This window comes from Oncorhynchus nerka, linkage group LG11 (assembly GCF_034236695.1).
Source record: "Oncorhynchus nerka isolate Pitt River linkage group LG11, Oner_Uvic_2.0, whole genome shotgun sequence".
Classification (NCBI taxonomy): domain Eukaryota; kingdom Metazoa; phylum Chordata; class Actinopteri; order Salmoniformes; family Salmonidae; genus Oncorhynchus; species Oncorhynchus nerka.
Window position 1 is genome coordinate 58,238,247 of NC_088406.1, and position 13,025 is coordinate 58,251,271.

The 13,025-nt window shown below is 41.8% G+C and overlaps 1 protein-coding gene across 3 annotated transcripts; it reads right to left on the reverse strand.

The window, feature by feature from the left end:
• Positions 1-4,935: 4,935 nt before the first annotated feature.
• Positions 4,936-12,461, reverse strand: LOC115137230 (NXPE family member 3-like). Of its 3 annotated transcripts, none has more exons than XM_029673412.2 (6): positions 12,131-12,373; positions 8,664-8,779; positions 7,449-8,233; positions 7,232-7,302; positions 6,733-6,954; positions 4,936-6,623 (listed from the first exon to the last, which is right to left on the reverse strand). In XM_029673412.2, the coding sequence occupies exons 1-6, from the start codon at positions 12,195-12,197 to the stop codon at positions 6,082-6,084; spliced, it is 1,803 nt and encodes a 600-aa protein (XP_029529272.1). In that variant the 5' UTR covers positions 12,198-12,373; the 3' UTR covers positions 4,936-6,081. The 3 variants fall into 3 exon arrangements, with proteins under 3 accessions (XP_029529272.1, XP_029529273.1, XP_029529275.1); XM_029673413.2 differs by having other exon boundaries at positions 7,449-8,230; positions 12,131-12,372; XM_029673415.2 differs by lacking the exon at positions 12,131-12,373 and adding an exon at positions 12,402-12,461 and having other exon boundaries at positions 4,937-6,623.
• Positions 12,462-13,025: the final 564 nt, after the last annotated feature.

Consider the following 13,025-nt stretch of genomic DNA (forward strand, 5'->3'; position numbering starts at 1 on the left):
AGACATTGATCTTAGGGGGGCGTCTTACCCCATGGCACCCTACACAGTTAGTGTTAAACAATGGATATTTATAAAAAGTATTGAGTGGTAGTGCACACTTCAAGTTGTAACTTCCTACTCCATTGGAAAACAGATTTCACCACCCAAAGAAAAGCATGCAGTTACACAGGACAAACATAGGTACAAGGAAAGCATTAAGTATTGACTAATAGTGACTAGATGCACTGGTGGTACACTCTTCTGGGCTCATCGTACTATAACCTTGTATCCATGTTACAGGGATCTAAACTATAGCTACTTTGTCTGTGAATTGACAGTTGTCTGCTTACTGTATGGTTCATTGCGCCATCTTGGTCAAGGTGTTATTATAAAAGACAATGTGTTCTCAATGACTTGTCTGGTTAAATAAAGGCTCACAAAAAAATCTACTCCTGATCACATCTTGACACAGATGACCATCTGTATATTATTATATATCACACAAACAGACAGAACCATAGACCACACAAGCTATAAAATATTACATAGCAATTCTGTATGCAAGGTCCTTGCAAATACTGTACATTACATGAGTACAGTGCAAGGTAAAGGTCAAAAATAGGTACATGATAAATACAATGAAAAAGTCAAGAAGAGTATGTTAAGAATGTTAACAGGACTCTTTATTCAGTCCCAGACTAACTTGGTGTGTGTGCGTGTTGAGAAGTATGATGGTTCTTAGTGCCACAAATGTATGAAGTCCTGGGCCCATATTCATAAAGTGTTTCAGGGTAATGGTGGTGATATGGGATCAGTTTTGGTTTACGGATCATTATTTCTATAATTACACGGACAGAGGGACCTGATCCAAAATAGTCTCTCCTACTTTCTGAATAAGGCCCGTTTGTTCTTACTTAGGCCTTAGGAAACGTCAGCTGGATGGCATCCGGGTGTATTCAGTGTTCTGAATATGTGAGGAGTGGCCAAAAATGTGTTGTGCTAGAGTGAATGTGAATCTGTCACTCAGGACAAGGACAGTGATGCTCATAAATGTGGTCGAAGCAACTGTTTTTATTTGATTAAATATGATTATCAAAGTTTACCATGAGTGAATGTGTCAAATGTTGCAGCCAAAAATCATAATAACATTTGAAGAGAATAGACATGAGCCACGCGACTCTCACTCAAAAGCTTTTAAGTTAAAAACATGTCATTTTGTCTATCAAATTATTACAACAGCTACAGATAGACGGGTTGGCTGACAACATCATGAAAATGATGTGCCTGCATCGATGTGGCCAGAAGGCGTGCATGGGTGTGATTCTGAATGGTCAGATAGCTAGCCACAATGACAAGAAGCTGCCATGAGGGGAATCGTTGGTGGTTTGTTTCAGCTCATTGTAATCTTGTTATTGATACCATGTCTTGTTTTTAGGTGTTTTGACAGATGTCATGTCCATGCTAATATGGCTGAAATTTGCTAGCTAGCCAACAACTGTAACAATGTATTTGAGAGACAACAAGTGCTCATTGTGCAAATGTTTTTATGTTTTCAATAAAAATTTGGATACGAAATATAATTTACACGTTGTCAACAGTCTAAGCCAACCCTGTTTGTTTTGCCCCATAGTTGCACACGCATCGCGTAAACCCGTCTATACTGATACCAGTACACTGATGGACAGTCCTGGGCCTTAAAATGCTTTTGGGAAACCGGGCCCTGGTAGAGATGACACACTCAAAACACACCACCCCCAGTTTAAGCATTTTCCAAAATGGTAAAGGTAGAAGAAAGGCTGAAAGAGGCAGTTACCTTTTAATAGTCCTACTAAATACTATACAGTTGGAATTTAGATTAGGACAATTTAATTTAACCCAGTGGCAATATGAGATTTGTTTTTAAATCAAAGCAGTCACTCCACCATTTTTTTTAGGTTAACAGCTGAGGGATGGGACTGTAACCACTCTCAAATTCATAACTGGGCTATGGATGCCTGAACTGACCATACATTTGATCAAATTGTTAGCTTGTTAACCATGTTTTGACGGTATACAGTGTTTGCAATGATAAATATTTATATTCTGGGTTCTGATGGGGGGGTGTAAAACAGTTAAACTAAGCTCACGAACCATTGCATTTGTAAAATAATTATGAAAAATAAAACACTAATATATCTTGATTTGATAAGTATTCAACCCACTGAGTCCATACATGTTAGAACCACCTTTGGCAGCAGTTGCAGCTGTGATTCTTTCTGGGTAAATCTCTAAGAGCTTTGCAAACCTGGATTGTACAATATTTGCACATTATTCTTTAAAAAGTTCTTCAAGCTCTGTCAAGTTGGTTGTTGATGATTGCTAGACAGCCATTTTCAAGTCTTGCCATAGATTTTCAAGACGATTTAAGTCAAAACTGTAAATGGGCCACAGGAACATTCAATGTCGTGTTGGCAAGCATCTCCAGTGTATATTTGTCCTGCTGAAAGGTGAATTTGTCTCCCAGTATCTCCTGGAAAGCAGACTGAACCAGGTTTTCCTCTAGGTTGTTGCCTTGTGCTTAGCTCCCTAGTCTTTGCAGATGACCAGCATACCCATAAAATGATGCAGCCACCACCATGCTTTAAAATATAAAGTGTTACTCAGTAATGTGTTGTGTTGGATATGCCTTAAAAATAACACCTTGAATTCACGACAAAGTTAATTTCTTTGTCACATTTTTTGCAGTTTTACTTTAGTTGATCATGCGAACTGGGACATGTTCCGGGTAGCCTCTGAGGATAACATTGACGCTAACACGGACACAGTGACTGAGTTCATCAGGAAGTGTATAGGGGATGTTGTTCCCACGGTGACTATTAAAACCTACTCAAACCAGAAACTGTGGATAGATGGCAGCATTCGAGCAAAACTGAAAGCGCAAACCATCATAATCACCATCATAAGCACACTGCCTGACCTCCAGGACACCTACAGCACCCGATGACACAGGAAAGCTAAAAAGATCATCTAGCACATCAACCACCCGAGCCAAAATCAATGTTCTGCCTTGGCCATCTCAGTCGCCGGACCTCAATCCAATCGAAACCCGTGGGCTGAGTTGAAGAGGGCAGTTGAAGTGCAAAATCAAGAATGTGAAGGATCTTGAAAGGATCTGCATAGAGGAATGGTTCAAAATCCCTCCAAATGTGTTCTTTATCCTTGTCAAACATTACAGGAAAAGACTCCATGCTGTTATCCTTCACAGAGGTGGTTGCACTAAGTACTAAATGAGGAGTGCCAATAATGATAAAACCTTGATTTTGGTGAAATTTTGTATTAAAAAAATTGTATGATTTGGGTTGGTTTCATTGCAACATTAATAAAGTACAGTACTTCTCACATGTTGGTATTTTGAGTTTCTCTCTATAATTTGTTTTTTAAAGTATTGTTTGTGCATTGCTAGTCAGGGGTGCCAGTCACTTTGGAGCCCACTGTATTCTATTCTACTGTATTTTAGTCAATGCCACTCCGACGTTGCTCGTCCTAATATTTATATATTTCTTAATTCCATTCTTTTACTTTTTAGATTTGTGTATTGTTGTGAATTGTTAGATACTACTGCAATGTTGGCGCTAGGAACACAAGCATTTCACTACACCCACAATAACATCTACTAAATATGTGCATGTGACCAATAACATTTGATTTGCAAACAGGATGCAGGTTTTGGAATATTTTTATAATGGAAAAGGCTTCCTTCTTTTCACTCTCATTTAGGTTAGTATTGTGGAGTAACTACAATGTTGTTGATTCATCCTCAGTTTTCCCCTATCACAGATATTAAACTCTAACTGTTTTAAAGCCATGTATGGCCTTATGAAATCTGAGTTAGGAATAATGATTTTATCTTTATAGTGACTGGGTGTATTGATACACCATCCAAAGTGTAATTAAGAATGTCACCATGCTCAAAGGGATATTCAATGTCTGCTATTTTTTTATTACCAGCCTACCAATAGGTTCTCTTTGCGAGGCATTGGAAAACCTCCCTGGTCTTTGTGGTTGAATCTGTGTTTGAAATTCACTGCTTAACTGAGGGATCTTACAGATAATTGTATGTGTTGGGTACAGAGATGAGTTAGTTATTAAAAAAGAAACATGTTAAACACTATTATTGTACACAGTGAGTCCACACAACATATTATCTGACTTGTTAAGCACATTTGTACTCCTGAACTTATTTAGGCTTGCCATAACAAAGGGCTTGAATACTTACTGACCCAAGCAATGTTGAAAAACATGAATCCACTTTGGCATTATAGGGTATTGTAATCAATTTTAAATTGACTGTACCACAACAAAATGTGAAAAAGATCAAGGGGTGTGAATACTATGAATATATCAAGTTCCAATCCTAGGTGGTGTGTTCCTGGTGTCAGTCCTGTAGAGCAGTGTTTGTGGTTCTTGGGATCATAAAGAACCTTGGTTTCTGACACACACACCACAATTCATCACACACACATAGACACAGAGCCACACGTACACAGTGACAGACAGACACAATCATACAACCTAAAAAAGGCAGATGTCAGCAGAATGATATCTGTCTGTGGTGTTCTATTGGACCAACGGTGCACCAGTGACACAGACACACCTGCAAAAATGTCACCACACAGGTTGGTCTCTCTCTAGTCTCAAACACTGTGAAACCACTGGATGGCTTTGTTCCAATACACTTAATTGGTTTCCTTTCCTTCTTTGTCTCCTTTCCTTCACAACAGCTGATCTGACAGGCCTCGACAGGTGAAATGCACTGGTGGATCTCTTTTCTGTGCTCACATCTAACAGTGGTGAAGAAGGAAATAAGACGAGGAAAGAAAGACTTGAGTATTGGGATATACTTGAATGTCAGGGGGAGGGAAGGAGGGAGGGCAAAGTGAATCAGAGGGGTGTCTGCGGGGAGAGAGGTTACTCAACAAAACAAATAAACCATTTGTTTACTTTTTTGTTCTCTCTTTATTATTTCTATACTAGTGCTAAATTCATTAAAACACTGATAATGAATATTATTAGTATTAAATTGTTGTTATTATTGTCATGGAAATTCTTACACAAGGACACTCAAAGTCCATCTTAAATTAATCATTGTTTATTGTCAGTGTGCTGGAGAGGTTCCAACCAACTCAATGCACCATTGTACACGTGTCAATCAGGAGCTCTGCCTGGGCAAACCCAGCAGTTGTCGTATATACGACTGTACACAGACAAGTTATATTTGCATGATTTAGCACAATTAATTATTAACGTTTTGTTTCTTTCATGTGACGACCAATACCTCAAGAGGCTTCTTTCTCTCTAAGCTGAGACCTTGAAACTGAGATATCTTTTGTTCGTTCTCAAACCATGGTCTGGGCGTACTGCCAAATTGCAGCTACTGATAGTGAGAATTTGTACAGTCAGTGACTTGCATGAACACAGAAATTGGTTATTAGAACAGCACATGAATAGAAGACCAAAATTTGTTTTAAGAAAAGCACAAACATTAAAATTCCCATTACATTATTATTATTATTTTGTGTGTTTGTGTCTGTGTGTACACTTTTGTGTTTATGTGTCTGGAAGTTTGTGTTCTATTGTTTCTCAGTTCAAGGCTACGCACCTATTCGTTTGTGTGATTTCCCTCTTAGTTATATGTTTGATCATTTCAGTTTGGTTCAATGCACTGGAGTTGAGAATAAGGCAAATCTTCACAGACAAATGTGCAGGTCATTTTTTACATTCCAAGCCACATTTTGAGAGAGTAACATTCATAACAGCCTGACATGGATACAGATAAATCAACAGAATGTTCGGTAGGTCAAATTTGAATTGCCAGGCATTTTTTAATATGTATATGTTGACTAATGGAGAAATCTGACATATCATTTCACTCAGGGCTCTATTCAATCCGTAGCGCTGAAGATCTGCTTTATAGCACGACTGACAATTAACGGCAATGTTCCGGAGACTGCATTCACAATAAACACTGCATATGTGAGATCAATCGGAAATGAACGTGGATCTTCCGTGGATCTTCTGTGATATTTAAGCGATACAGAATCCAACCCAGAATCTGTTAGCTCTTCATGGGCAGATACGAGAGAGGATAATATCTATCATGTTCTTTATGATGATGGGGGGAGGGTGGAGGGCATGGGGAAGGTGGTGGCCAAGGGTCATCTCCCAGGCGTCTATCAGCAAGATATCCAGACCCCTGAACATGGCCCTGAGCACCCCGTCCAGCTGCAATGAGTACCAGTCACTATTGTACAGGCTCACCTCCGGGTCCAGGGCCTGGAGGTTGGCTGAACGCAACACCACCATGGTCCCCGGAGCCCGGTCCAGAAGCCGCACCATCGCCCGCCGAATGTGGCGTAGTCGGCGAATGTAGACTTGCACAGGGAAGGTGCTGAAATGGGACCATATGCTAATAAACACCACAGTGTTCGACCCACCAGTCAGGCCATCCAGTTCGTTAGCTACATAGCGCATCTCACTGGCAATGACATTGGTGAAGCGGATTGGAGGACCGTGACAACGGTACCTCAGAAGGATATTATGGGTGCTGTCCACCGCCATGTTGGGCCCCACATTCTTAGGACTGTGAAGGTTAAACTGCTTCAGCTCTGTGACAACAGTGGAGGGTTGGGAGTTGGAAAGACAGAAGAGAGAGTTAGAAAGCACTTGAGGCAGCAGAGAGTGAGAGACGGCACATTACTTGCAGACAGCACTCACCTGGTAATAAGTTGTTGAGGTACTCAAACCACTGTCTGACAGTAGAGTCTCCGTACATGTACACCACCTTGCCCTTCAGACACTGAGTAATGGCAGACGAGTCGTTAAACTGGCGTATTACACTACCAGTCAGCGCTCGCCATGACCCTTGGAAGTAATACCCGGAAGGAGTGATTCTGGTAGGTTCCATCTTCATGCTGCTTCTCTCCATGTCTGTTTTGTCTGAAAGAGGAACACAAGCATGATGCACCAGCTAGCATCATCACTTTGCAGGTACACAACACAATGGAAACAAAGGTGCTGGCGCTTCCCTGCCTTACATTACTGTAGATGCAGTAGTGGGATGGAATACTATCCTGCACACGCAGAACCTCTCCAGGGTTGAAGTATACAGCCACGTGGCAGTTAATAGCAGCTAGTTGAATAGCAGGTAGGCTGGCAAGGAAGTACAAAACCAATAAACACACCGTTTTACTGTAGCATCTCCTTGCTCGCCTACCTTTTTTCTCAGGCAGCACAGTGACACTGTCAGACCCTGAAGGATGAATGTGAACTTTGATGTTTACACCACTGAGAAAAAAAATGAATAAATACACAGCAGTTAATGTTAAATAAATACACTGCAACAAGCAATCTGATACATCGGAAACAAAGTCTGTGATTAAATGAGACACACTTTTACACTCATTCACTCACGTACGGTACACCTTACTAACCTCTGGAAGAGCAATGCCTCTTTGTTGGTGAGCAGACCTTTCACATAGCCTCCCTTTGCATGGTTGATCCGTGTGTCACAACTCAGCAGCTTGGGCTTGTAGCAGTACCAGGGCTCCTCCGTGTGGGCGTCTGTGTAATTGCACAGCGGCTCCTGGCTTGATGGCAGACACAAGTTACATACAGTTGTCTGGGACAGTTTTCCAGAGCGGAAGAGACTCTTAAAGAAAACCCGGTCGGGCCGTTCCTCTCGTAACCGTCGTAGAACATGAACTGCCTCACTTGGATGAACCAGTGTCATCTCCACCTGTGCAGAACCTTGCCATAGTAATGGGAAAATGGCAGAGTAGGTCCCATTCCTGTGGTCCAGCACCTGTCCTGCTACGCCTGCCTCCAATTCAGAGGAGTGCAGTCGGGCCAGCAAGAAGTCTCCACCATGGCTCTTGGGATGCCCCTGAAAATCGTACATCTGGACAAAAACCTCCAGCTGGTCTCCCACATACCACTCACTCCTGCCCCTTGCTGGCAGGATCACAAAAAAGCTGTGTGCAGGATCACTGGCGTGGTCCAGGGACACACTCTCAGAATGGTGCATAGGCTCTGGCCAGGCGATGGACTCCAGGAGGTAACGCTCTTCCAGAGCCTCCTCGGGTGAGGGCTCCTGGCCCAGGAGGCCACAGTAGCTATGGTTACGGTCCAGAGGAAAAGGGGCCTCTGAAAAGAAAGCTGTGTGGATGCTGCTCTGGAGCTGGGATAATGTTGACACTGTTTGGCAGTTCAGATTCTGCTAAGGAGAAAAGTAAAGGTCACTAAAAGGCATGCTGCATAAAGTGTGACTTTTGCAGAGCGTGCAACGCTCCCATTAATTTGAATGAAAACTGGGCGTAAACAGCATGGCTCGATGAGAGGTAAAGGAGGTAGATGGTGATGGAAGCAATGTGGGAAGAATATTATTATAATTTTGTATTTTTATTTAACTAGGCAAGTCAGTTAATAACAAATTCTTATTTACAACGACGGCCTACCCGGACGACGCTGGTCCTATTGTGCGCCGCCCTATGGGACTCCCAATCACAGCCGGATGTGATACAGCCTGGATTCAAACCAGGGAATGTAGTGACGCCTCTGGCACTGAGATGCTGTGCCTTAGACTGTTGCTCCACTCGGGAGCAATAAAGAAGGTTGGACTTGTTATGAGTGCAGATGGCTTCCCTTACCTCCAGAACGTTGATGTTGTTTATCAGGAAAAACAGGCCTGACAGGGCCAGCAGGAAGAAGACACAGACATATTTGGACAAGCTCCTCCACATGGTGCTGTCCTCTGTCAATTCCCCTGATGTTGACACAAAAAAGCTGTTAACAATTCGGCAATGTGCAGAAGTAGAGTAGAACTAGAAAATATGCATTACTTTAGCTTAGGCGGCTGTCTTGTGGAGCACAGAGTACCTTGGGTTCAAATCCTGTTCAGTTACAATTGGGCTGCTAAAGTTGGGTAGTAATATATATATACACACACACACACACACAGTACCAGTCCAAAGGTCGGACACACCTACTCATTCCATGATTGTTCTTTATTTTTACTATTTTCTACATTGTGGAATAATAGTGAAGACATCAAAACTTTGATGATTTTTGGTACTGAGTATACCAAAATTTAGGAACAGACCTCAGAACAGCCTCAATTTGTTGGGACATGGACTCTACAAGGTTTGAAGAGTTCCACAGGGAGGTTGGCCCATGTTGACTCCAATGCATCCCATAGTTGTGTCAAGTTGGCTGGATGTCCTTTGGGTGGTGGACTATTCTCGATGCACACGGGACATAGTCGGGGTGCTGAAGTAACCCCTGATAATATATTTACAGTGGGGCAAAAAAGTATTTAGTCAGCCACCAATTGTGCAAGTTCTCCCACTTAAAAAGATGAGAGAGGCCTGTAATTGTCATCATAGGTACACTTCAACTATGACAGACAAAATGAGAAAAAAAAATCCAGAAAATCACATTGTAGGATTTTTAAGGAATTTATTTGCAAATTATGGTGGAAAATAAGTATTTAGTCAATAACAAAAGTTTATCTCAATACTTTGTTATATACCCTTTGTTGGCAATGACAGAGGTCAAACGTTTTCTGTAAGTCTTCACAAGGTTCTGGCCCATTCCTCCATGTAGATCTCCTCTAGAGCAGTGATGTTTTGGGGCTGTTGCTGGGCAACACGGACTTTCAACTCTCTCCAAAGATTTTCTATGGGGTTGAGATCTGGAGACTGGCTAGGCCACTCCAGGACCTTGAAATGCTTCTTACGAAGCCACTCCTTCGTTGCCCGGGCGGTGTGTTTGGGTTTTGTCATACTGAAAGACCCAACCACATTTCATCTTCAATGCCCTTGCTGATGGAAGGAGGTTTTCACTCAAAATCTCACGATACATGGCCCCATTCATTCTTTCCTTTACACGGATCAGTCGTCCTGGTCCCTTTGCAGAAAAACAGCCCCAAAGCATGATGTTTCCACCCCCATGCTTCACAGTAGGTATGGTGTTCTTTGGATGCAACTCAGCATTCTTTGTCCTCCAAACAAGACGAGTTGAGTTTTTACCAAAAAGTTATATTTTGGTTTCATCTGACTATATGACATTCTCCCAATCTTCTTCTAGATCATCCAAATGCTCTCTAGCAAACTTCAGACGGGCCTGGACATGTACTGGCTTAAGCAGGGGGACACGTCTGGCACTGCAGGATTTGAGTCCCTGGCGGCGTAGTGTGTTACTGATGGTAGGCTTTGTTACTTTGGTCCCAGCTCTCTGCAGGTCATTCCCTAGGTCCCCCGTGTGGTTCTGGGATTTCTTGTGATCATTTTGACCCCACGAGGTGAGATCTTGTGTGGAGCCCCAGATCGAGGGAGATTATCAGTGGTCTTGTATGTCTTCCATTTCCTAATAATTGCTCCCACAGTTGATTTCTTCAAACCAAGCTGCTTACCTATTGCAGATTCAGTCTTCCCAGCCTGGTGCAGGTCTACAATTTTGTTTCTGGTGTCCTTTGACAGCTCTTTGGTCTTGGCCATAGTGGAGTTTGGAGTGTGACTGTTTGAGGTTGTGGACAGGTGTCTTTTATACTGATAACAAGTTCAAACAGGTGCCATTAATACAGGTAACGAGTGGAGGACAGAGGAGCCGAAGAAGAAGTTACAGGTCTGTGAGAGCCAGAAATCTTGTTTGTTTGTAGGTGATTAAATACTTATTTTCCACCATAATTTGCAAATAAATTAATTAAAAATCCTACAATGTGATTTTCGGGTTTTATTTTTCTCATTTTGTCTGTCATAGTTGAAGTGTACATTTACATTTAAGTCATTTAGCAGACGCTCTTATCCAGAGCGACTTACAAATTGGTGCGTTCACCTTATGACATCCAGTGGAACAGCCACTTTACAATAGTGCATCTAAATCTTTTAAGGGGGGTGAGAAGGATTACTTTATCCTATCCTAGGTATTCCTTAAAGAGGTGGGGTTTCAGGTGTCTCCGGAAGGTGGTGATTGACTCCGCTGTCCTGGCGTCGTGAGGGAGTTTGTTCCACCATTGGGGGGCCAGAGCAGCGAACAGTTTTGACTGGGCTGAGCGGGAACTGTACTTCCTCAGTGGTAGGGAGGCGAGCAGGCCAGAGGTGGATGAACGCAGTGCCCTTGTTTGGGTGTAGGGCCTGATCAGAGCCTGGAGGTACTGAGGTGCCGTTCCCCTCACAGCTCCGTAGGCAAGCACCATGGTCTTGTAGCGGATGCGAGCTTCAACTGGAAGTCATTTTGTCTGTCATAGTTGAAGTGTACCTATGATGAAAATTACAGGCCTCTCTCATCTTTTGAAGTGGGAGAACTTGCACAATTGGTGGCTGACTAAATACTTTTTTGCTCCACTGTATATATTTTGGGGTTAAAATATATATTTTTCATCACAAAAGTAGTGCACTGAGCCTTTACTACACCTGTATGAGTGGACCAAAATAGTAATCAGCAGCGCACAAAAACATTTCAGCACCCCCAACCCTAAACATCTTCCTGCGACCATGAAAGGGGAAACTGTTGAGCGTGAAAAATCCAGCAGCGTTGCAATTCTTGACACAAACCGGTGTGCCTGGCACCTACTACCATACCACCGTCTGAATGGCACACATACACAATCAATGTCTAAAGGCTTAACAATCCTTCTACAACCGGTCTCCTCCCCCTTCATCTACACTGATTGAAGTGGATTTAACAAGTGACATCAATTATGGATCATAGCTTTCACCTGGTCAGTCTGTCATGGAAAGAGCAGTTGTTCTTCATATTTTGTATACTCGGTGTATATCAGCAAACACTTTTTAAAATTGTTTGAGAAAATCTACATAAATTAATGAGGTGGAAAGAACCAATTTCGCCAGGCACCCCTATTTGGAATAACCTCACCGTACCTCCAGCGTTTAATGATAACACCTTTAAATCCTGTTTCCAAAGTGGCATCATGATTTTTGAACATGTGCACTATGATGGATCATTCAATCAATGACAAGAAAGATTTGGATTATCCAAGGCCGTTCTGATTTTAGTTCAGAAATGTTATTCAATCGCGTCAACAAATTGCCGAATGAAACTGCTACGCCAAAGAATTTGATTGCCAAGTTATATCAAGGTTTGAATTAAACTCTACCTGATGGTTGAGAACCTGTAAGGAACAAATGGCAAACATATCTAAAGGAAGAATTGAGAAGAACCATTGGTTAGATACCTGCTCCTACAACATAAACACTGCAATTTAAGATACCCTCCTGCCAGAATGTAATGCACCCAGAAATGTCGCATGCAAAAAGCACAGAGGAACCCTATTACATAAACTATGCCCGAATTTCATTCGCTACTGGCAGTTTGATGCTGATTGACATCTCATTTCACCTCTTCTTGAAATAAACATTTATTTTTACCTTTTCAAGTCGAGGACGTGGAAGAGAGAATTTTAACGTTGGTTGCGAGATACAGAAGAATAACATACAGAAGAAGAGAAAATATTTCCATAGCTCCAAGAGCTCTTTTCAGGATTGTAATGAAACAGCATGGAGCAGGTCTCGAACCCTAGACCTTCGAGCCCGAGTTGATTTCCGCGCTTATAAACCCAGGGTCGTTACAATATTTTAAGTAAGTTTTAAGATTTAGCATCGGGTTTAAGTTTCCTGAACAACTTTTACGAAAGTTGAGTCGCTGTGTAAATTAACATTTAAATGAACATGTTAATTTCGTTAAAGTTGTTCAGGAAACTTAAACCCGATGCTAAACCTTAAAATGTACCTTTGGCTCCATTAACAGACAGTTAATCAGATAAGAGAGACTGGTTCCCAATTTAGCCTAACATTATATTTACATCTGTTTTAGTATATGAATGCTTAGTTAATGTGTGGTAACTAGTAGGCTACAGCTGTCAATGTTAAGCAAGTTAACATTCAGCCATTTGAAATCCATGAACTCAGTTAGATTTTCGTACTTGAACTCAAAACGAACAATCATGTTACTCAGAAGATGACCACAATTTGCAGATAGCTATAATCACCTTT